This window comes from Otolemur garnettii, unplaced genomic scaffold (assembly GCF_000181295.1).
Source record: "Otolemur garnettii isolate 467f Iridium unplaced genomic scaffold, OtoGar3 scaffold00182, whole genome shotgun sequence".
Lineage (NCBI taxonomy): Eukaryota > Metazoa > Chordata > Mammalia > Primates > Galagidae > Otolemur > Otolemur garnettii.
Window position 1 is genome coordinate 325733 of NW_003852577.1, and position 23954 is coordinate 349686.

Genomic DNA, 23954 nt, shown 5'->3' on the forward strand with positions numbered 1-23954 from the left:
CTCCCCCACAAGTGCCAGCTCCCCCAACGAGTGCCAGCTCCCCCATGAGTACCAGCTCCTCCCATGAATCCCAGCTCCCCCACAAGTGCCAGCTCCCCCAAGGAAGCATATGTGTCCCCTCCTATGTACTAAGGAGCAGGGGTGCAAGCACATTATGTGAATGTTGAATGAGAACTACCCACACACAGAGAACCCATTTTCTGGATAGTGAACGCTCAAGTCCCAAAAGTGAATCAGGAATCACACAGAAATAAACCATTTAGTTCAGAAAAGCTGACAATAGCAGCAGAATGACAATGAGATACAGGAGGTCCTGGGAATAGTAGGGACTGGGGAAACGCAGCCATGTAGGGGCCCTGGGCCACACCAGGTCACTGTGGCACGACAGTGCCCCTGCAACTTTGTTGTTCAGGATAAATAACAGGCCTATTCCCCAGGCCATTATCTTCCAGTATTTTGCCTATGCTTTCTCTGAGAATTTTTATCATTTCATGCCTTAAATTTAAGTCTTGAATCAACTTTTGTGACTGGAGAGAGGTGTGGGTCCAGTTTCAGTTTTTTACATGTGGATATCCAGTTCTCCCAGCACCATTATTGAATAGGGAATCTTTCCCCAGTGTATGTTCTTGTTTGGTTTATCGAAGATTAGGTGGTTCTAAGTTTCATTTCCTGGTTTTCTATTCGATTATAAATGTCTATGTCTCTATGTTTGTGCCAGTACCATGCTGTCTTGACCACTGTGGCCTTGTAGTACAGCCTAAAATATGGTATACTGATGCCCCAGCTTTGTTTTTATTACTAAGAACTGCCTTAGCTATACGGGGTTTTATCCACTTCCATATAAAATGCAGAATCCCTTTTTCCAAGTCTTGAAACTACAATGTTGGCACTTTAATAGAGATGGCATTGCATCGGTAGATTGCTTTGGGAAGTATAGACATTTTAACAATGTTGATTCTTCCCAGCCATGAGCATGGTATGTTCTTCCATTTGTTAGCGTCCTTTGCTATTCCCTTAATTAAAGTTTCATAATTCTCTTTTAGAGGTCCTTCACCTCTTTTGTTAGGTATATTCCTAGGTATTTCATTTTCTTTGAACCTATGGCAAAGGAAATTATGTCTTTAATTAGCGTCTCATCTTGGCTGTTATTGGTGTATGCAAAGGCTATTGACTTGTGGACATTGATTTTATATCCTGAGATATTACTGTATTTTTTTATGACTTCCAGGAGTCTTGTGGTTGAATCTTCGGGATTCTCTATGTTTAAGATCATATTGTCAGCAAAGAGGGAGAGTTTGACCTCCTCTGCTCCCTTTTGGATGCCCTTTATTTCCTTGTCTTGTCTAATTATATTGGCTAGAACTTCCAGCACTATGTTGAATAGTAATGGCAACAGAGGACAACCTTGTGTGGTTCCAGTTCTAAGAGGAAAAGCTTTCAGTTTTACTCCATTGAGTAGAATATTAGCTGTGGGTTTGTCATAGATAACTTCGATCAGTTTCAGAAATGTGCCACCTATGCCTATACTCTTCAGTGTGCTAATTAGAAAAGGATGCTGGATTTTATCAAATGCTTTTTCTGCATCTATTGAGAGGATCTTATGGTCTTTGTTTTTGCTTCTGTTGATATAGTGAATAAGGTTTAAGGACTTGCATATATTAAACTAGCCTTGCATCCCTGGGATGAAACCTACTTGATCATGATGTATGATAAGCTTACATCATGATCATGATGATTAGTTATAGTCTATTGGCTAGGATTTTGTTGAGAATTTTTGCATCAATAGTCATTGGTGACATTGGTCTGAAGCTGTCTTTTATAGTTGGGTCTTTTCCTGGTTTTGGTATCAGGGTGATGTTTGCTTCATAGAATGTGTTGGGGAAGATTCCTTCCTCCTCATTTTTTGGGAATAATTTCTGCAGTATAGGAATAAGCTCTTCTTTGAAGATTTGATAGAATTCTGATGTGAAGTCATCTGGACCAGGGCATTTTTTTGTTGGGAGATTTTTTATTGTTTCTTTGATCTCAGTGCTTGAAATTGGCCTGTTCAGGAGATCTATTTCTTCCTGGATAAGTCTAGGGGGAGGGTGTGATTCCAAATATTGATCCATTTCCTTCACACTGTCAAATTCTCAGCATAGAGTTTCTGGTAATATTCAGAGATGATCTCTTGTATCTCTGTGGCATCAGTTGTTATTTCCCCTTTATCATTTCTGATTGAGGTTATTAGAGATTTTACTTTTTTCTTTCCAGTTAGTCTGACCAAAGGTTTATCCATTTTATTTATTTTTTCAAAAAACCAACTCCTTGTTTCATTAATTTTCTGAATGATTCTTTTGTTTTCAATTTCATTAATCTCTGATTTAATTTTGGATATTTCTTTTCTTCTGCTGTGTTTAGACTTAGATCGTTCTTCTTTTTCCAATTCCATAAGATGGCTTGTGAGTTTGTTGATGTGCTCTCTTTCTGTTTTTCGAATGTAGGTTTCTAAAGTGATAAATTTTTCTCTCAGGACTGCTTCTGCAGTATCCTATAGGTTTTGGTAGCTGTGTCTTTACTGTTGTTATGCTCAAGGAAATTAATGATTTCCTTTTTTATTTCTTCCTGCACCCATCTGTCATTCAGCATTAGGTTGTTTAATTTCCATGCCTTTGTGTGGGGTTGAATATTTTTGTTGGAGTTGAGTTCCACCTTTAGTGGCTTGTGGTCTGAGAAGATACAAGGTGAAATTTTAATTCTTTTGATTCTGTTGAGGTTTATTTTGTGTCCTAGGATGTGATCAATATTGTAGTATGGGCCAATGAGAAGAATGTATATGCTTTGTCATTAGGATGAAGTGTTTGATATACGTCTATCAAGCACAGTTGTTCTAGGGTCTCAGTTAAGTCCCTTGTATCTTTGTTTAATTTCTGTTTAGAGGATCTGTCTGCTCTGTGAGAGGAGTGTTAAAGTCCCCTGCTTTATGGTGTTATGGAGTATCATATTGCTCTGACTAAGTAAGGTCTGTTTTAAGAATCTGGGAGCAGGGTGCATAAATATATAGAATTGAAATGTCTTCTTGTTGTATTTTTCCCTTGACTAATATGAAGTGACCATCTTTGTCTATTTTGACTTTAGTTGCTTTAAGTCCACAAGTATCCAAAAATAAGATTGCAATCTTTCTTTTCTTCTAGATTCTGTTTGCCTGAAAAATTGTCTTCCAACCCTTAACTCTAAGCTTTAATTTGTCTTTTGGGACTAAGTGTATTTCCTGAAAACAGCAAATGGATGGCTTGTAGTTTTTAATCCAATCAGCCAGTCTGTACCTCTTCAGTGGGGAGTTCAAGCCATTAACATTTATTGAAATAATTGATAAGTGTGGTAACATTCTATTCATCTTATTTTGTAAAAATCCATTGCTTAGTTTTGTCTTTTTGCATCATTGTGAAAGCTAGGTTCTGTCCTTTAATTTCTGGGTGAAGACTGGTATCTTTACCCAGAAATTAAGACTTTATGAAGACTGGCATCACAATTGCAATAACAACTGATAGAAATAAATGCGACTTAATTAAACTGGAAAGCTTCTGTACAGCTAAGGAGACAACAACCAAAGCAAATAGATGATCTATGCATTGGGAAAGGATATTTGCATATTTTGAATCAGACAAAAGCTTAACAACTAGGATCTACAGAGAACTTAAATTTAAAAAAGCCAATAATCCCATATTTCCATGGGGAAGGGAGATGAACAGAACCTTCTCTCAAGAAGACAGATGAATGGCTAGCAAACATGAAAAAATGTTCATAATCCCTAATTATTAGAGGAATGCAAATCAAAACAACACTGAGATATCCCCTAACCCCAGTGAGAATGGCCCACATCACAAAATCTCAAAACTGCACATGTTGGCATGGATATGGTGGGAAAGGAACACTTTTACACTGCTGGTGGGACTGCAAACTAATACAACCTTTTTGGAAGGAAGTATGGAGAATCCTCAAAGAACTCAAGCTAGATCTCCCATTTGATCCTGCAATCCCATTACTGGGCATCTATCCAGAAGGAAAAAAAAATCCTTTTATCATAAGGACACTTGCACTAGACTGTTTATTGCAGCTCAATTTACAATCACCAAAATGTGGAAACAGCCTAAATGCCCCCCAACCCAGGAATGGATTAACAAGCTGTGGTACATGTATACCATGGAATACTATTCAGCCATTAAAAAAATGCAGACTTTACAGCCTTTGTATTAACATGGATGGAAGTGGAACACATTATTCTTAGTAAAACATCATAAGAATGGAGAAGCATGAATCCTATGCATTCAATCTTGATTTGATGACAACTAATGACAATTAATTACACAGTGGGGGTGGGCGAAGGGGAGAGTAGATAGAGAGGAGGAAGGCGGGTGGGGGAAAGGAAGAGTAGAAAGAGAGAAGGAGGGAAGGGGGTGGGATCTTAGTGTGTGACACATCTTGTACCCTCAATGAATCTCCCACAATAGTGTTTTCAGAAAAAAAAAGATAATGAAAAGAGATATAGAATATACTAAAATAAATAAATAAATAAACAACAGATCTATTACTCCTCTCTGCTCAGACCCTGGAGTGTGATTATCTAGTTTGTTAGGAAATGTTATTTTAAAAATCTACTTGGAAAAGTTTCTGTTATTGTAGCACTGTCAAATCTATATATTAAAGAATAGATTTAAGTGGCAATGCAGCCAAAGAACACATTTTCCAGACTCCCTTGTAGCTAGGAATAAATGTGTATCCAAGATTTTGCCCACATAGATAATTAAAATTATGGGGCAGAGTCTCTGGGATAACTCCTTAAAAAGGTGGGATGACTCAGTGGCAGGTACCTTCTGCTCTTCCCTTTCCTGCATCCTACCCAGAACAAGGATGTGATGGTTGTGGTGGAGGCAGCCACATTGTGCCTCTGAGGCAAGCCTGAGGATGGAAGCCAGACAGGAGAGCAGCACAGCAGAATAAGTACAGGAGCTCCAGCACCTGGCCTGCACTCCCTCCTTTGAACTTTCCTTCTTTTAATGTTAAAATAAATCACTACTTGTTTTTATTTTTGAGCACTATATGTAGCCCAATATATTTCCTAACTGAAATACATATATACATGCTTATCAAGAGGCCTCAACACTGAAGTGTGAGGCAGGAACCACCAAATACTTAAACTAAAAAGGAAACTCAATAACAAGGGATTGATCCCAACTGTACTAACAAATTCCAGCTCAGAGACTGCAGTTAAAATAATGGAGAAGAAAACATTCCAAACCAAATTAGCAGTTTCAGTGACTAGAGAGGTGCTTTGTTGTGACCTAGGGGACTAATTTGAGAGCTACAAATTGAGCAAAGTCTTTAGGCAAGTATTTCTGAAAAATCATTTCTTAAAGAAATGTAGCCTCTGGGCTAAACAGTGAAATGGAAATGGTGGCACAGAGAGAGACAGAGTTCAAGGGAGCTCTCTTTGATTTTAGGAACACCAGAGCTTCAGGGAATGAGTGAAATCATTGGAGCATTATTCTCATTATTACTAATGGTTCTTAATAACTAAGGGGCAACGCTGGGTCCACAGTTGGCTGAAATGACCAGAAATTGCTCTTGCAGTTATGCTTATAATGAAATATAATTTGACACTAAATTACAATTCTAGATATACAGCTTTCTGGACTGTCTCTTATTGCAAAGGCCAACTAAGCCACAAGATCAATAAATAGAATAATCCAATTAAGTATCTTTCTATTTGGGAACTATTTAGAATTGAGAGTTTCACAAGATAGTGAGATAGGGCAAAATGATTCAGTATTTACTGATTCAAAAAATCAGGGCTTTCTAGTCTAAGGCAAATATGTTTTGATATTTTAAAATAATTGTTCAATCAATCTGAACGGCTTGGGTCATTTATGTAGTAATTTTAATCACTACAAATTCTTCCTAGTTTTCTGTCATAATTTCCCATGAGTACATTTACCTGTACTTTAATATTAAAAATAAGCACCTTGCACAAGGTGAGGGTGTTCAGCACACCCCCTGAGTAAAGAGCTCAACTATAACTTGAACTTTACCTTAGAAATGAAAACAATGTGACCTAAACATTTGAATAATCATATCAATCTGAAATTTTAAAAAGACACCTTTCTCATACTCAGAGTGGCTTTATAAACATATTTCCAATTTTTTTCACCATATGCAATAATATTGTATCAGCAAGGAATTATAAATACAGGAAGATGGATTGATGAAAATGTCTTTTTTTTAGCTATATTTAGGTGGAAAAGTGATAGCTAAATTCCCTCAATATAACCTGGTCCATATTGCTGTTAACACACTTTGCAGGATTTTGTCAAAGAGGGATGTTCCCTCCACTGGAAAGAGAATGATAATTGCCTGCAGATGCAGCAATACATGGGGAGAGAGCTGTACAAGCTGAAGCCACCCCACGGATCCAGAGGGCGTGCTGATGTGGGCTACATCCTGCAGGCTGGATTTCTGTAGGGAAAGTACTGGCATATGTAGTCCTCAAATCAAGGTGTGATAAAATTCTCTAGGAAAAATCCCCACTTTTGGATTGGGAGCATTCTGTATCATTCTTTGGCAAGAACGCCTTTGGTGATTTTCACCTGCTATGGAAACATGTACGCACAGATGGCCTCTATGGTACTGACCCCTTGGGGTACGGTTAAGACAATACTAAAGGACATTTAGAAGATACTTACTGCTGGTGGAGGACAGGTGGCTGTAGTCAGACCTGAAACACAAGACCTCAGTGTTAGTAGGACTCTTTATCAAATGATGTATTCAAGTCAGAATTTTAAATTCAGATTACATAGCATTCAACCAGTGAAGAAATGTCAGAAATTAAAAACTATAGTGCTGAGGCTCATTTTGTGCAAAATAAAATTATATCTGACTTTGAAAGCAAAACTTCAAAGTTTGATGTTTTAGAAACCTGGGGTCCTTCCCATGAGCTCTGTGAATCCCCCTCAGAGGGTTTCAGGAGGTCCTGAGCCATCTAAATTTGCTGGTGAATGGTTGTTTATTTTTCTGGGAAGAAGGTCCACAGTTTTCAATAGATTCATGACTCACAGATTCACTCAAAAGGTTAAACCAGTGCAAATGAACAGCCTTCACATGTTCCCACCACACCATGGGGAAATACTTCTTTGCCAACATAAGCAGAGGACCCCAGAGCAGGGTGAGAGGACCTTGGCCATGAAGGCTTTCCCACTCAGGGAAACATCATGAGACACAAAGTTACAATGATGTTTGGACTGATTTCAGTTCCGTCTGAGCAGAAGGCCTGTGGGGCATTATAGTAGCAGGATGAGGGCTATGATGGGAAAGGGAAAAGGCAAGTTTAAGGTTGGGGTGAAGTTGCCCTTTCAGTCTCTGTGCTGAAAAACTAGCTGCTGGCACTTGGCCTCTGTGAGAATAGGCAAAGACCCGCTTAATCTCTACTGAGTTTCTGCCCTTCTATGTGGCTCTTAGGAATTCCCTCTCCAACAACAAATATGGTAAGGAAGCTATTCATTTTCTGCTCCTAGTGTCCCAAAGTAATTCTCAGTGAGAAATTAATCACTTAAGCACGTAGGGATTTATTTTGCTGTGGTAGTTAAGGGATGTGGTTATGCAAATAAACTGCTTAATTATGTTTAATTTTATAGATATACACTCCTTTATTTCCTTAGTCATCTGTTGCCTCTCTTGAATCATCCAATTTTCACTGCCTCGAGTTTACCACATTAAAAGCTATATACAAAACTTCAAAAAATAAATCACAAGAAACAAGCCTCTTTTTTTTTTTTTTGCTGTTTTTGGCCTGGGCAGGGTTTGAACCCGCCACCTCCGGCATATGGGGCTGGCGCCCTACTCATTGAGCCACAGGTGCCCCCCAAAACAAGCCTCTTACTACTTAAAATAACCCACATCACTCATAAGGATGCAGTAATTTATTGGTAGGGAACAAAATGGAAGAAAAACAGCATGTGGTTCTCTTTTTCAAGTGAAACACTTTAGCAGTCATGGAATCATGGAATTTTAAAACTGGTAAGAATAACAACTACTTGCATATCTCTTTATATAGTACAAACTGCATTCACATATACCCAGTTCAATTTTTAATTTTATTGATTAGGACACTAAAGTGATAGTACCTGTAAGGGGGGCTTGGACTAAGCATGCAGGTAGCAAAGAACAGTCAGACAGTAGAAGGGTTGGCAGGACACAGTGACACCTTGGCTAAGGATGAAGACAAAGAGTGAAGGCTCAGTACTGTCCTGAAACCCAGGATTTGTAACCCCAGTACTGGTGAATGAAATGCTTTGCGGAGCCAGTCAGGACACAGACCTCAGAACAACACTTAGCAACGTAACGACACACACATACATGCAGTGAGTGTGCGGTGAACACCCCCTGTGTGGGCCCAGCAGGAATCCGATTCCATGATAACCTGGCCATCTTAAGATCATCAGACTTCAAAGAAATGTCATGATGATTTAAATATAACATACAATAAGAACATGTGATATTGCCATTTCTTTTATTCATAAAGTGTGTCAGTATTTCAGCTAGGGTTTTCCACAGGCTCCTAAAGCAGACAGGATTCACACATGCACACATTTTAAAGATCTGCATACAGATGGATATGTATGGAGAATAAAATTTACATTTGAGACATAGATCAGGAATCTTAAAGTGCATGGGTATTTCTGTGTTTTAGGACAGGTGTTATCATAACTAGTGGCCCTGCATGAGTCTGTCCCTTAGCATCTCCAGAGACCAAAGGCACTGCCAGGTCAGGCCTGCCAACTGGCCAGTCTTCTGATAGCCACACTCGTCCTGTTCCAGTTCCTTCCCCACACAGCAGCTAATCTTTGAAAGCACAAATCTAACCATGTCTCTCTCTGGATGAAATTCAAGCTCTCTAGTGTAAAACACAAACTCCTTTTTCCAGGATGGATGGCCCAGCTCTGCAGCCCAACTTCTATCCTTGTCTACTGTCAAAACAGAAATCTCATAGAGGAAAGTCTCCTGGAGTCTCCTTGGTTTGTATAATTTGTACGCGTCTCGGCCATGGTAGAGATACAATCATGAACTGCTCTTTTCACTTACATGATCACAACATGCTGCTCCCCAGCCCCTGTGATTCTCATCTTAGACGCTGGGCTGTAACTTACTCAACTAGCTCCCTTCTGTTGGCCTTATAATTATTCCTGGTCTTCCACTTATACAAAGCACACCACGAGGAGATATTTATGAATACATCCTTACATTTATTTTCTTTATGAAAATTATAGTAAGGGACAACATAGAATGAGTCAAAGTATGAATGCTTTTATAAGTCTTAAAATGCATATATTCCACATAACCTCCAAAGATTATTTACTGAAAATACTGCCAGTGAAAGGCAAGCTGTAAAGCTTCAGACAATTTCAGAGAACCACCAGGCATTTGATTCCGGTTCTCTGGAGAAGTTTGTACTTCTCAACTTTTTAGAGTGGGAAGGAACTGCGGTATATTACCTGCTTATTGGTTTCAGAGAAAAGAGTTTACCCAATGGCTCTCTATAAGACGTTCAACCCTGCCAGAAGGAAGCAGGAGAGGTGGATTTAGAAAGGAACATTTATGGGCACAAGATATAGATGGGCAGAATAATACAAGGATTATGTACTGCCACACACATGACACATACAGAGACACATTTCCGAATATATTTTTTTAATATTTATGCCAATAATGAACAGAAAGTTAGACGTGGTCCCTTGACTATATTTTAATTGTATGGTTATATAGAAGGCTCTGTGTTTAGATAGTATATCATGGTCCAAGGCCCACCTGTCAACTGATATACAGTATATATAAAAAGAATTTCTTCCTAAATTCTCTTTTCCAGGAAAATTGTGGCATAAGGATTGATCTTGATGTTTCCATAAAACACCAGTTCAGTGATCTTGAGCCTCATCAGATAACTCTCAGTGCACTGATTAAATGCCATGGTAGTTTAGATTTAACTAGTCCCACCTTGAACACAAAGATAACAGGGTACTAACAGATCATTTGGTCTTCTGTACAAGATTTTCCCTTTTGCCTTTTTTCAGGAACCTGTCTCATTTCAAAATTTTTTCTACATATCCTCTTTGATCTATCTTTTAAACTGCAGATCTGTGAACTGCTCATTATCTCTTAAGAAACAATGAAATGCCAATTGGAGGTTACCCAAAGACCAGGACACGATGTGGCCTTCCGTGTTCAGAAGCTCAGTGACAGCTGACACGGAAGCAGAAGCCCATTACTGCCAGACCAAACTACTGAGTGAAAATAATCTAAATGCATTTGAAAGAGAGGCTTAGAGGCCAAATCTTGGCGACATCACTAATAAAGCAGTCATTATAAAAAAAAGCTGTGGATTTTGTTTGGGTGTGTAGGGAACTGCCTGTCCCTCTATTAAGGGATTCTGTTTCTTAAGATAGTTTGAGCATTCGCAGCTAACTTGCCAGTTTTTTCTAACAGAAAGTACGAGACTTGCTTGGTGAAGCACAAGACTTGCTTTCAAGTGGATTTGGAAAATGGGAGTTTCAAGATGATACTGATTGCCGGAGAAGAATACTAGTTCGATTTTAGTCTTCAGTCTTCTATCACATTAGGTGGGTTAGACAGCAGAGGCAGCATTTTAGGGAAAAGAAAATGTCTGAGCAGAAAATTAGAATTAATTATAGGGTGGTGCCCATAGCTCACTGGGTGGGGTGCCAGCCACATACACCTAGGCTGGCAGGTTCGAACCTGGCCCAGGCCAGCTAAAACAATGACAACTGCAACAACAACAACAAAATAGCCAGGCTTTGTGGCAGTGCCTGTAGTCCCAGCTACTCGGGAGGCTGAGGCAAGAGAATCGCTTTAGCCCAGGAGTTGGAGGTTGTTGTGAGCTGGGACTACATGGTACCCTACACAGGGTGACAGCTTGAGACTCTGTTTCAAAAAAACAAAATTATAGATTAAAAAAAAGCATTAATTACAAATCAAACAACTTTTTGAGCAGTAACTTCACCAGGTGGGAAGCCCAGTCTTCAATTCATGACACTAATAAGCCCTGAGCCTTGCCAGTCTCCATTTCCTCATCTGTAAAACAGTAATTATAATGCTGAGGCATGCTCTGTAGTCTCTTGGATGTTGGTGACCAAATTGCTTAAGGTGTTTGAAAGCAACAGAGCATCTACTGTGATGAGTTTGAAGAATATATGGCATTTTCATTACATAAAACTTAAGCTTATCATGTTTAGTATCCTTCACAACAATAATAGTATGGTGAGAAATAATAATGTGCTAAGCCAGTGGTTCTCAACCTTCCTAATGCCATGAACCTTTAATACAGTCCAAAGGGATTGTGACCCACAGGTTGAGAACCACTGTGCTAAGGGCTGACTTATGCCAGGCCCTGTTCTTGGGGTTTTATATACAGAGGGTGCCAAAGAAAGTGTATATACTTTAAGAAAGGAAAACACTGTATTAAAATTGCAGTATCAAGTCACCATTGACTTCTGCAAGGCATCGCATACCAGTACAAGATAACAGACTCTATTGATACATGTTGAGTATTACAATTTTTTTTTTTTTTATTGAATGGTAACTGTGTACATTGATGCACTTTGGGGGTACAGTGTGGTGTTTTCATACACAATCCAAGACACTTCCATCAAACTGGTTAACATAGCCTTCATGTAATTTTCTTAGTTATTATGTCAAAACATTCATATTCTACTCATAGAAAGATTCACTTGTACCCTTGCAAGATGAACCACAGAAGAGTATTACAATTTAACACAGTTTTTCCTTTCTTAAAATATGTATACATTTTTTTTTTTGCTCCCTCTGTATATAGACTCATTTGCTCCTCACAAACATGAGGTAGGTACTATTATCATCATCCCTATTTTACAGAGGAGGAAACGGAGGGCTGAGACAGGGTAAGCCACTATCTCAAGGTTCCACACTCCCTAAGTGGAGAAGCCAGAACTTGAATACCAGCAGCCTGGCTCTTGTGACAGTAACATTCAAAGTGACCAGCACAGCCTGCCCACTGGCAGTGGGACCCCACAAAGTTTCTTGAAACCTTTTCTTCTATCATGTTACTGAAAAAATGATTAATAATCAACTTAAGCAATGCCCTAAGATCCCTTGCCCCTATGTTGTATTCACACGACCATGACCAACCACCAGTCCCCCTTACCCCAGACCTTGGTGATCCAACTACTCACTATCTCAGCCTGGCCCCACCTAGGTAGCTGGGGCACTGCAGCAGGACAGTAAACAGGAGAGACTTCTACCTCCATGAACACTGACTACTCATGCCAGCTGAGTAGTTCCTCAACATTGTCCCAAACAACTATTTCAAATACCCATGCGTCTCAGGTCATGGAGGGAGCTGCATTTTCACCACAGAGTGGAAACCCCATCTTCCCTTCCCTTGCTCTAGCTGTGGGGGGGGGGGAGGTTCCCGTCTCCTACCTAGAGCCATCCATCCATGTGTTGTTGGAAGTCCATCTGCCTGCACCCTGTCAGAGAACTGACACTACAGATGACCATCTTTTCTCCAATATCTTTGTGCTTTTTTACAGAATTCTTTCTATGGGCATTGACTGTTCAAAAGGTACCCATTGTTAAGAAATCCTTACCTCATCCCACTCTCCTCTCCAGCTATGGTCCCTCCCTACTCCCCCCTTGTCCTGACTTAGGAACCTCGCCATCTCCTCTTTCTTCCGCTCCTTTCCAGAGCTACCCTAATCTGGCTCCTGCCTCCACCACCCTACTATCTAATACGGCTCTACCTTTCATTAATTATCCCCACTTAACAAACGACACTTCACACTCCTCGTCTTCATTTGCTTCTCAGTAACACAGTTGGCCTCTCCTTCCTTTCTCAAAGACTTAACATCACTTGGCTTTTATGACACACCCTCTTCCTTCTTTTACTCCACGCCCACACTTTCTCTGGCTCTTTTATCAGCTCATCCTTTACAACATTTAAATGTTGTAGTTTTCAAGCCTGGTCCTAAAGAGCACCTGTTGCATAGGGTTGGTAAAGGATTCAATGAGTCAGTGAAATGTGTAAAGGCTTAAGGACAGTACAAGGCACATGAAATGCTAGGTGTTTGCTATTACCTTTGGTTGATTTAATCCCTCCCAGGGCTTCAGTCATCATTTTGGGGCAGATAGTTCCAAAATGCAATGTCATCATGCAGACCTCCTCTCTGAGTTCCAGACATATATACCCAACTGACGACTCAGCATCTTCACTCAGCTATCTCACAAGACTTCAGACATAATGTGTTGAAAATGAAATGTCTCATACCCTACCCAAATTGGTTTGGAAGAGATCACAGCTACTTTAAGAATCAGATTTTTTAAAAAAATTCTCTTCTCAGAAAAATTCACAAAGCACATCATTTTGCATATAATTTGGAGCAATTCATGGATCCCAAATTAAGGATCACTGCCTTAGTAGATGTGTCACTGGACTTAAGTCTTGAAAGAAGAGCAGGGTTTCACCTGGTGGACAGTGATGCTGAGTAGGAAGGGCACAGCCGGCAAAGAGGGCAGCTTGACAAAGGCAAGTAATAGACACGCCTGCCTGACATGGCTCAGTGCAGGGTGTGAAGAGGGGCCTGCAGACACACAAAGCCAGAGAGAGGAGGAAAGACTGCAAAACATTAGGACTTGAGAGACATGTTAAAGTCTTTGTGCTTTACAGATGACAGAACCATACAAATTCCAGAGGAGCAAGACATAATCAGATTTGCATTTTAAAAATAATATAAGAATAACAGATATTGAGTGTTTTCTACACAATTTTTATACATAATCTCAACAGACAGCTCTATGAAAGTTGGATGGGGGGGCAAGTTCCAGAGAAGTAGGCTATGAACAGCTGTTTTTGATAACTAAAATTCAAGAGATATTTGAATATATGGCAAGAGTATATATTACAAGAGTAATATGTACATGTTACCAATTTTATTTAAATGCATGGACATGCATTTTACCTTTATCTTTAGCTTAAGGATCCTAGTGATACAATAAAGAATTCTGCAAATAATTCTGTCAGTTACAACTACATATTTCAGTGACAGAGGCAGAAAACAGAGCTCTGGTGTCAGCAGATCTGTGAGCCCCTCCCAGGAGCCCTGGCAGCTGTCATGCTGATGTCCAGATCTTGGAGCCTTGTCATCCCCTGGTCAGGACTTCTCTCTTCTCTAAGACCGAGCCCTTGGAAAAAAATATGTTGTGGGCGTGCTCAGTAAATTGAAAATGAATGGACTAGGGAACATTTTATTCAACCCAGCTATAAATGAGCTGGTTAATTTTTCTTTGTTTCTTCTATTCATGGTCCAGCTAATTTAGAGGCAGGAAAAAAAAAAAGCCAAGGATTTTCAGATAAAGTTGATAAATACCACTTATACATTATGTGGGGAAAAGCAAGGGAGTTCAGTATTTAGAATTAGGGTGCTCCACCAGATTATAATTGGATGCTGGATGGAACCCAGAATGATTCCAAGTTTGGACAACAGAGAAAGCCCACTGCTGGGTAAGCGCACTTGCAGGGGTGTCCAACCTTTTTTCTTCTCTGCCTCAAATTGGGAGTATAAGAGTTCCCTTGGGCCACTCATTAAATCCATAAACACTAAGGAACGCTAATGAGCAAAAATAAAATAAAATACAATATAAATCCATGCATACTTTTCAGGATAGCCAACATCACAGATAAGCAAAATAGCCCTCAAATAATCAGCATGCGGCCGGAGGGAAATAAGCTGGACCCTGCTGCTAGGAAATAAAGTCCTGGATTCTTGCTACGAGTAGTGATGGAGACTGCAGGAAAGGGTGGGGTTGAGAGGGGGGAGGAGCTGTATCGGGAGGCTTTCCCGGGGTCAGAATAAACTCTCAGTCCATTCTGAGCCTGGATTCTCAACCTGCCCTCAAAGGGTTGCCAAATCCTGAGATTAGCCTGAAACCTCGCCGACCTTCCAGGAATGAGGCTTTCTGTAGTCCGGGCAACTCCCGAGCAGCTCCCGCCCTCCGCCAGGATTACTCCAGATAGGAAAAGACACCTTTTCCTCTAGGGTCAATACACCCTACCCGCATCCTGGACGCCGCGCTGACTCTGCACAGGAAAATCCTCTAGAGATAGGAGCTTTTCTCCTACAAGACATTCTGTTGTTTGTCCCATGTAGGAAAACAGTATTGTTGGGAGAGAGCTAATTAGTCTCCAAAGGTTTGGCTCATTGTTTGAGTCCGCTGAAGCGGAGACATTTCTTTAAACAAGCAGGGCTAGATCACAGCACCAGTTCCACCCCGCCCAGACCGAAAGCGAGCGGCTGGGACAGGTGCACTCAGAGAGGAAGTTGGGCGGAACTGAAGGAGTCGCGGAGGGGGTCTGAGCAGCACAGAAGAAAGTCCCACAATAAAACCATAAATGAGGAAAGCCAACCTCTTAGCCGACTTCTGAAAGACTTGCAGGTGCCGGGTGTCCCACCCTGATATGCCCCCTCTCCGCATCTCCAGGAGGCTACGGAGCTACAAGAGAAAGTCCGCGCGGAAGGTCAAAACAAGTGCCAGAGCATCCCTGGTTTCTCTAACGAAGATAAGGGGACAATCGCATGTGCCCAGCACGCCACATCGCCTCGCGGGAGATCGATGGCAGGGGCTGGGGGTGAGACCATGCGGCACCTCGAGCCCTTCCACTTTGTTCCCAGGGCGGGGCCCGCCCGGCCCGGCTCGGAGCAGCTAGGACCGAGCGGCTCTGACCCCGGGGCCTGCCCCGGAGGGAACGCCACCCCCGACCTGGGCTTCCCGCGGGAGAGGGGGCACGCAGGCGGGGAGTTCCCGCGCCGGGTCGCGCCACTGAGGCTCTGGCTCTGTCGCGGGATGAGGAGGCTCCCCGGCCCGAGAGAAGCCTCCGCGCAACTCCGAGGGCGCCTCCCGCCCGCGTCCCGGCCCCGCACAGCTCACCCTCCGGTCTCGGCGCCCGAGTCCACGCAGTCCTCCTCGTCGCCGCCGCCGCCGGCCTTCAGATCCATGGCGCGCGTCTCGGCCGCGCTCGGCTCGCGGGCGCTGGCGTGACCCGGGGCGCGCTCCCTCCCGGCGCCCAGCCGGAGCTGGCCGGGCTCCCTCCGAGCGGGGGGTCCGGCAGCCGACAGGCGGGCGGACAACTCCGGCTCCGCGAGGAACTCTCGCCGCGCCCTCTCCCGGCGGCGCCCGGCGGCGCCCGGCGGGACACCCGGGGCCGCGCCCGCCCCGCCCCGCCCCTCGACGCCCGGGAGGGCCCGTGCGCGCGCACCAGGGCACCGGGTGCGCGCTCGGGTGGGCGCGTGGGCGCGATATGTGAGGTCTCGAGAGCGCGGCCGCGTGTGCTCAGAGCCGCCCCGCTCCCTGGGCCGGGCGTCCGGAGTCCGCGGACTGCCCCAAACCTCCCCGGTCCCTGGGCCGTCTGCAGCACCCAGAAAACCTGGGGCCATCGGGAAAGCAGGGAGCGGCCTGTTCTCTCCAGGGTTCAGCTCCAACACCTGTGTATTTTCTTGTAGTTTCTTCATAATCATCGACACCGACTTCATTATCACCCTTCTCAGCACAGGTCTGAGAGGATTGCACCGCCCAACTTGCCAGCTTGCAGTAGGTGTCTGGCATTCTTTTGCTATTTTAAAAACAAATACCGTACGTACCTGCAATTCAGGAGTTGTCGCAGCGGTGGGTGTTTGTAAAGTGTCGGGATGAGGCCGGGGTCTTACCTCCTTTTAAGAGCGTGAGGCCGCCCGCGAGCTGGGGGGAACTGAATAACCTGGATGTAATCCCCACAGCCCTGTCCGAGCCACTGGAAGGCACTGTTTCTACTTTCTTTTCTTTTAAGGCAACTTACTATATTTAAACTCTTTGAGTCCTAATTTCCTCATCTGAAGGTTGGGGTTATTTTTCACCCCTATATTTCAGTGGTGAATTAAATGATATCATGTATGTAAAATACTTAGCAATGAGGCCTGACACCTGCCGAGCGCTGGTCACAGGCAGCCATCCTCACCAGTTACACATACGCCCTTTCTCAATTTGCAAAGCAGCGTCACTCTGGATGACAAGTGATACCTTGAAGAGGAATATAGTTTCTTTTCTTTCTCCCTCTCTTTTCCCCTTCTGTTTTTCCTTCCTGGTTACCTACCTATAAATCACTCCTTTTTAATTTTTAATTTGAATAAATTACATAAAAGAGAAATCCAATTCACAAACAATAGAAATGCAGTTGCATCATCAAGAAAAAACATAGGCAAATATGCCTGTGCTAGCTCTGAATTGTCCTTAGCCCCACATTCCTTGTGCTCAAATCAGAAGTGAACATATTATACTCAACTGGTGCTCATGAGCTGAAAGAAAGATATACACCAGTTCTTTAAGGGAGACTTCCCCTCATGCATTGATTTCTAAAAGACAGTTCTCCATCTGGGTGGAAAACATTGTGAGCAATGAACCACTCAGTGTTAATAATTTATTGATTCATTTCAATAACTATTTAAGTACCAAATAGGAGAGTGAACTCTGGATATTCAAGTGAGGGAGATTAGCAACAGATAAGACCCCTGCCCTCATGAAGTATGCACTCCAGAGGCTAGCAAGAATAGTTAAACAATTTGCATGTGTTTATATATATTAAAATCTGTATAAAATACCCACTATGAAGAAAGAGAACGCTGTTCCCAGAGAAAGAAAGAGAACATAATATAAATTGTGAGTCAGCAGAGAAAACTCTCTCAGGAAGGGATATTTGAGCCCTCTTCTGCCTCAAGGCCTTTGCACTTTCTGTCCCACCCTGTCCACATACCCCCCACCTCCCCACCCTGGAATACTTTTCTCCTAGACTTTCTATAAGACTCCTATGTTTCCCTCAGTTCTCTGTTCAAATGGCTCTCATCAGGGAGCCCTTCCTGACTAATCCTATGTTTCAGAATCCTCTTATCCGACTCTATTTCTTAAAGCTCCACCAGCAGCTGGCAGATGATAGATTTATCTACCAATGACCTGTTCTTCTCTCCCATCCTCCCCCCTCCCATACACGCATGCATGCCAGCTCCATGAGAGCAGGACCTTGTGTGTTTTGCTCACTGCTGTAACCCCAACCCCTGGACAGTCCCTAGGGCAATGAATGTGAGCAGGGCGAATGAAGGGGAAGCAGCCTTCGAGTGGGGTGGGGGTGAGGAGGGGTGAGGAGGGGCGACGAGGAGAGAGAATCCAAGTGTGGGGACGAGCAGGCACTGAGTATTCCTTTGGGAGTGAAGGTGATGGGAGCCATGTAAATGGCAAAGATGCTAGTGAGATATTTGACATAAATGTGACACCTTGAAGAAGTCAGCCACAGGCCATTATAATGTATTTGGAAAGTAGAAGAACAAATACAGTGTCAGTGGATCCAGCTAAAGGGGGTGATAAAGGTGGCGGAGTAGGTAGGGATAATGAACGTTCTCCCATTTTTTATCCTTACAGCCATGCGGGAACCTGCCTTTGTCTATTATGTGTAGGGACAATTCAAATGTGCACCTCATTTAATCCTCTGGAAAACTCTGTGAAGTAGGTTTATTTTTCCATTTTAGAGTGGAGGAAACTGAGCCCCACTGAGTAGAAGTATCTAATCCCAAGTTGCTCGGGGAAGGGAGAAGCCAGATGGTCCACTTAATGTGGGTGGAGTCCATGTCATCCACTTGGGTGGGCCAGTAGTATTCTCAGGAAGATGGCACTAAGAAAAAGGCCAGGGAGGAAAGGCTGGAATCAGCATAGTCCTTAGGAGAAGTGCCTTGAAACATGAGACACCCTTTAAATTATTTTGGACTTCCTCAAATATCTAAAGAAGGGTCAGACCAGACCAAAACCCTGGGTTGCATCTCAAAATGATACATTGATTCAGGTTCCCCTCATCCAGGAAAGACACAAGTGTTATCATTCATCATTAGCATAACTGTCTGACGGCAACTCCGTGATGCATTTGCCATCAGAAAGAGACACTTGAACAGAATCACTGTATTCCAGTTATGTGTGGACTCCCACACTCTATTTTCCAGCTCTTTGACGTCAGTTACTTATATGTTGATGGTGCAATGCCCTTCTCCCTCACCCCTGTAAGATGGGGACAGAGGGGTGTCACTGGTTTGCTTAGGGTACCCTGCCTGTGACCCTAAAGGTGTTCCTATCAGAGCTTGAGAGTCAGTGAGATATGGGAAGAAGTGTAACCTGCCAAGAAACGTGAAACCTGACTTCTGGATCTGAATCCATCATGTACTAGTTGTTTAAGCTCTTCCTAGAGGAAAAGGGCAGAGGCCTTTAACTGTCTTTACTACATGTCAGGCATTGTGGCAAGGTTTTGATTTATTTATTTCTCACAAAAAAATATGTATGGCTTTTATTGTCTTGAAATGGGGCTGTTGATGTGACTCTCACGGGAGACCAAAACCTTTTAGAAAGTATAAGACATATCAATACAAGTTGCTGGCCTAATGGAGCTTTCTAGGTAGGGAGAGGGCAGTTTATCATGGTCGATGGCTGATGGGCATGCCTGGCATTCCCACCAAGCCTAGCCTTCCTCAGAGTCCCACCAGGCACCTGCCAGGTGCATGGTGCCATCAGCCACTAGAATAGGATGGAATGTCAAAACCCTTTCGTGGAGGAAAAGCCTCAAAATAATCTGATGGTAAATAAAGAGCACCACATTTGCTGAGGAAAGAGATGGATTAGTAACGAAGAAGGCCAAAAGTAACTGGGAGGGGGCCAAAAAGGAGGAGATAAGTAGCTTTAAGATAAGAACTTTAGAGCAAGAGACTCAGAACAGATAAAAATCTCTACAACAGGGGATTTGCCTGGATTTGGGTTTCAAGTTAGAGGGAGGCTAGGCTACTGTTGTTACATGAATTGATACTATTTGCTACAGGTCTGATTTAATCTAATCTAACCTTTTAAGTAAAATACTCATTTAGGTTATCTAGTAGCAAATAAAACTGGAAAATGCATGTACCTATGTTGGTCTGGGAAGTTCTGTTCATTGGTATTTATTTATTTATTTGTTTATTAAACACACACACACATATTTACTTCCCAGAAACAAAAATTTTAGGTTAAAGAGATGAAAAAAAAAAAAAAAAGAAGAAGCTCTTTCTTCCAAGTCTAGAAGAGCTTGTCTGACACCAAAAATAAATATTATGATCATGACCAAAGAAATTATAAACTATTGACAAATCTCCTTAGACAAAGCCACTAGCGCAACACACAAACATAAGGGGACCAGATGGCAAAAGGAGAAGTGAAATCAAAGGTAAACTGTTGAGCTGGAAAATAATCTCATTAAAATATAAAGGACCCTGCTTTGACAAGGTAGAGCAGTGATAGCCATCCTGATGTAGAACCTTTCCAAGAACTCTCAGCCTTTAGTTTATGGGGATAAAATCTGGAGTCCACTGTGAACCCCCAACTGGTGGGCTGGTGGGTGGAAAATCAGACAGGAATGTGAGAAACTTCTGGAAAAGTACTGTGGAAATTTAAGAACACAAGGGAAATTCTAGACTCAGGGCGCTGCCCTCCTGGCCCCTGTGAGGATAAACGTTCCTTCTGGGAATTGTGGCTGGGTCACTTATTTATCTTTCTAACAACCTAGGTTCGGACAGAGGTGTGGTCCTCTGTCCTCTCCTCATTCCTCAGACTGTCCTTCAGTGGCGTGGTCTTTCCCAGCTTAAACTGCCTGTGTTGGCCTGTTTGGGCTGCCATAGCACAGTGTGTGGCTTAAACAACAGACACAGACTTTCCCACAGTTCTAGTGGCTGGAAGCCCAAGATCAAGAAGTAAGCGTGTCCAGTATCTCAGAGGTCTCTCTGCCTGGTTTGCAGGTGGCTGCCCTCTCCCTGGGTGTGCACATTCTGGGGTCTATTCATATGCCCACGTTTCTTCTTATAAAGACACTAGTCAGATTAGGTTAGGACTCACACATATGCCCTCATTCTAACTTAATCTTTCCTTTAATGATTCCATCCATTGTAAATACAGTCACATTTTGAGGAACTGGGGGACACAGTCAATTCATAGCACTGCCTTTGAAGCTGTCTCATGTAGGAGGGAGTTTCTTATGATAGTTAGGACCGAGCCTTGTCCCCACAAGGACAAGATCACACTGCATAGTTCACATTTTCCCTTTTTCACCTACTGGGTTTGTGATCTGGGGCAAATAACTTCTCTGAGCTCAGTTTTCTATTTTAAAAAAATTTTAAATTTTCAATTATTATGAGTATATAATATTAATAGTTGTTTATATAGTACACATGATGTTTTGATACAGGCTTACACTGTGAATTAATCAAATCGTGGTAATTGAGTTATCCATCACCTCAGTCATTTATCATTTCTTTATGTTAGGAACATTACGATTCCATTCCTTTAGTTATTTTAAAGTGTACCCTAACTAAGAAGTTAGGGCATAGTCATTTTGTTGTGCTATCAAATATCGTTCATTCTATCTAACTATATTTTTGCACTCTATAACCACCCCCCACTTTATTTGTACCCCTCCCACTATATTTCCATGAGATCAATGGTTTTTAATATTTAGCTCCCACATATAAGTGAGAACATGTGAGATTTGTCTTTCTGTGCTTGGCTTATATTGCTTAACATAACGATCTTCAGTTGCATCCATATTACTATAGATGGCAGGATTTGGATTTCATTCTTTTTAATGGCTATATAATATTTCACCGAGTATATGTAACACTATTTCTTTATCTTTTCATCCATTAATGGGCACTAAGCTTGATTCCAAATCTTAGCCATTGTGAATAGTGACGTAATAAACAGGGGAGGGCAGATATCTTTTCCATACACATATAGTAAATTCCCTTCTATTGGATATATTACCTACCAGTGGGTTGCTGGGTCAGGTGGTAGCTCTGTTTCTAGTGTTTTGAGGACCCTTCCTACTGTTCTTCACAGTGGTTGCACTAACTTACATTCCCACCAATAGTGTGCAAGGGCTCCCCCTTTTTACATCTCTGTCAGCATTCATTATTGGCTATCTCTTCAATAAAAGCCATTTTAACTGGAATGAGGTATTATCTGATTGTAGGTTTGGTTTGCAATTCTTTGATGACTAATGATATTGAGAATTTTTTTCACATACTTTTTGGCCATTTGTATGTCATCTTTTGAGAAATGTCTATTCAGATACTTTGCTCATTTTTAAATTGGATTATTTGATTTTTCCTATTGAGTTGTCGGACCTCTTTATATATTCTAGTTATTAATCCCTTCACAGACGAGTAGCTTAAGAATGTTTCCTCCCATTTTATGGGTTACCTCTTTGTTGATTGTTTGCTTTGCTGTGCAGAAGCTCATTACCTTAGTAAGATTCCATTTGTCCAATTTTTCTTTAGTTGCCTGTGCTTTGGGGATTTTACTCAAGAAATCCTTGCCTAGACCAATGTCTTGTAACAGTTCCACAATGCTTTTTTTTTAGTAGTTTCTTTATTTCAGGACTCAGATGTAAGTCTTTAATCTATTTGGATTTGATATTTTGTATATGGCAAGACATAAGGGCCAGTTTCATTATTCTGCAGATGCATATCTATTTATTGAAGAGACTGCTTTTCCCCAATGTATGTTTTTTGCAACTTTGTCAAAGATAAGTTCACTATAGATTTGTGGATTTATTTCTAGGTTCTTTGTTCTCTTCCATTGGTCTGTGTGTCTGTTTTTATGCCAGCACCATGCTGTTTTAGTTACTACAGGCCTGTAGTATAATTTGAAGTCAAGTACTGTGATTCCTTCAGTTTTATTATTTTTGCTCAGGATGGCTTTTGATATTCTGGATCTTTTGTGATTCCATATGAATTTTAGAATTATTTTTTCTATTTCTGTGAAGAATGGCATTGGTATTTTGATGGGGGATTGTATTGAATCTATAGATTGCTTTGGGTAGTATGGACATTTTAACATTATTGATTCTTCCAATCCATGAACATGGAATATCTTTCCATTTCTAGGTTCTCTTCACTTTCTTTCATCAATGTCTTATAGTTTTCATTACAGAGATCTTTTACTTCTTACGTTAAGTTTAGTCCTAGGTATTTTATTTTATTTTATTTGTATCTATTGTAAATGTTATTACTTTCTTAGTTTTTTTTCAAATTGCCTACTGTTGGCATATAGAAATGCTTCTGATTTTTTTTTTTTTTTCAGTTTTTGGCTCGGGCTGGGTTTGAACCTGCCACTTCTGGCATATGGGGCTGACGCCCTACTTCTTTGAGCCATAGGTGCCATCCTGCTTCTGATTTTTTATATATTGATTTTTTGTGTCCTGCAACCTTACTAAATTTTTTTTATCAGTTTTAATAGTTTTTTATGGAGTCTTTAGGTTTCTCTAGATATTAGATTCTATCATCTGTAAATAAGGATAATTTCTCTCCTTCTTTTTCAGTTTGGATGCCCTTTATCTCTTTCTCCTGTCCAATTGCTGTAGGCTGAACTTCCTGTGTTACATTGAATAACAGTGATGAAAGTGGGCATCCTCGTCTCGTTCCAGATCTTATAGGAAAAGTTTTCATTTTCCCCCCATTTAGTATGATACTGCCTGTGCGTCTGTCATAAGTGGTTTTGGTAGTGTGGAGGTAAGTTCCTTCTATATTCAGTTTTTTTTTAAAGAGATTTTTATCATGAAGGGATGTTGAATTTTATTGAATGCTTTTTCAGCATCAATTGAAATAATCATATGGTTTTTGTCCTTATTCTGTTGATATGATGTAGCACATTGATTGATTTGCATATGCTGAACCATCATTGCAGCCCTGGGATGAATCACACTTGATCATGATGATAATCGTTTAAATGTGTTGTTGAATTCATTTTGCTAGTATTTTATTGAGGGTTTTTACATCTATGTGCATCAGAGA

General features: G+C 41.6%; 1 protein-coding gene across 1 annotated transcript in view; it reads right to left on the bottom strand.

Annotated features, from left to right (window-relative positions):
• Positions 1–16073, bottom strand: part of FAM124A (family with sequence similarity 124 member A) — a 74359-nt gene extending 58286 nt beyond the window's left edge. The window contains exons 1-2 of the mRNA XM_003800713.1: positions 16006–16073; positions 6720–6751 (exon numbers count right to left, since the gene is read on the bottom strand). Coding sequence (XP_003800761.1) covers positions 6720–6751; positions 16006–16073 — 100 coding nt within the window. The remainder of the gene's footprint in view (positions 1–6719; positions 6752–16005) is intronic.
• Positions 16074–23954: the final 7881 nt, after the last annotated feature.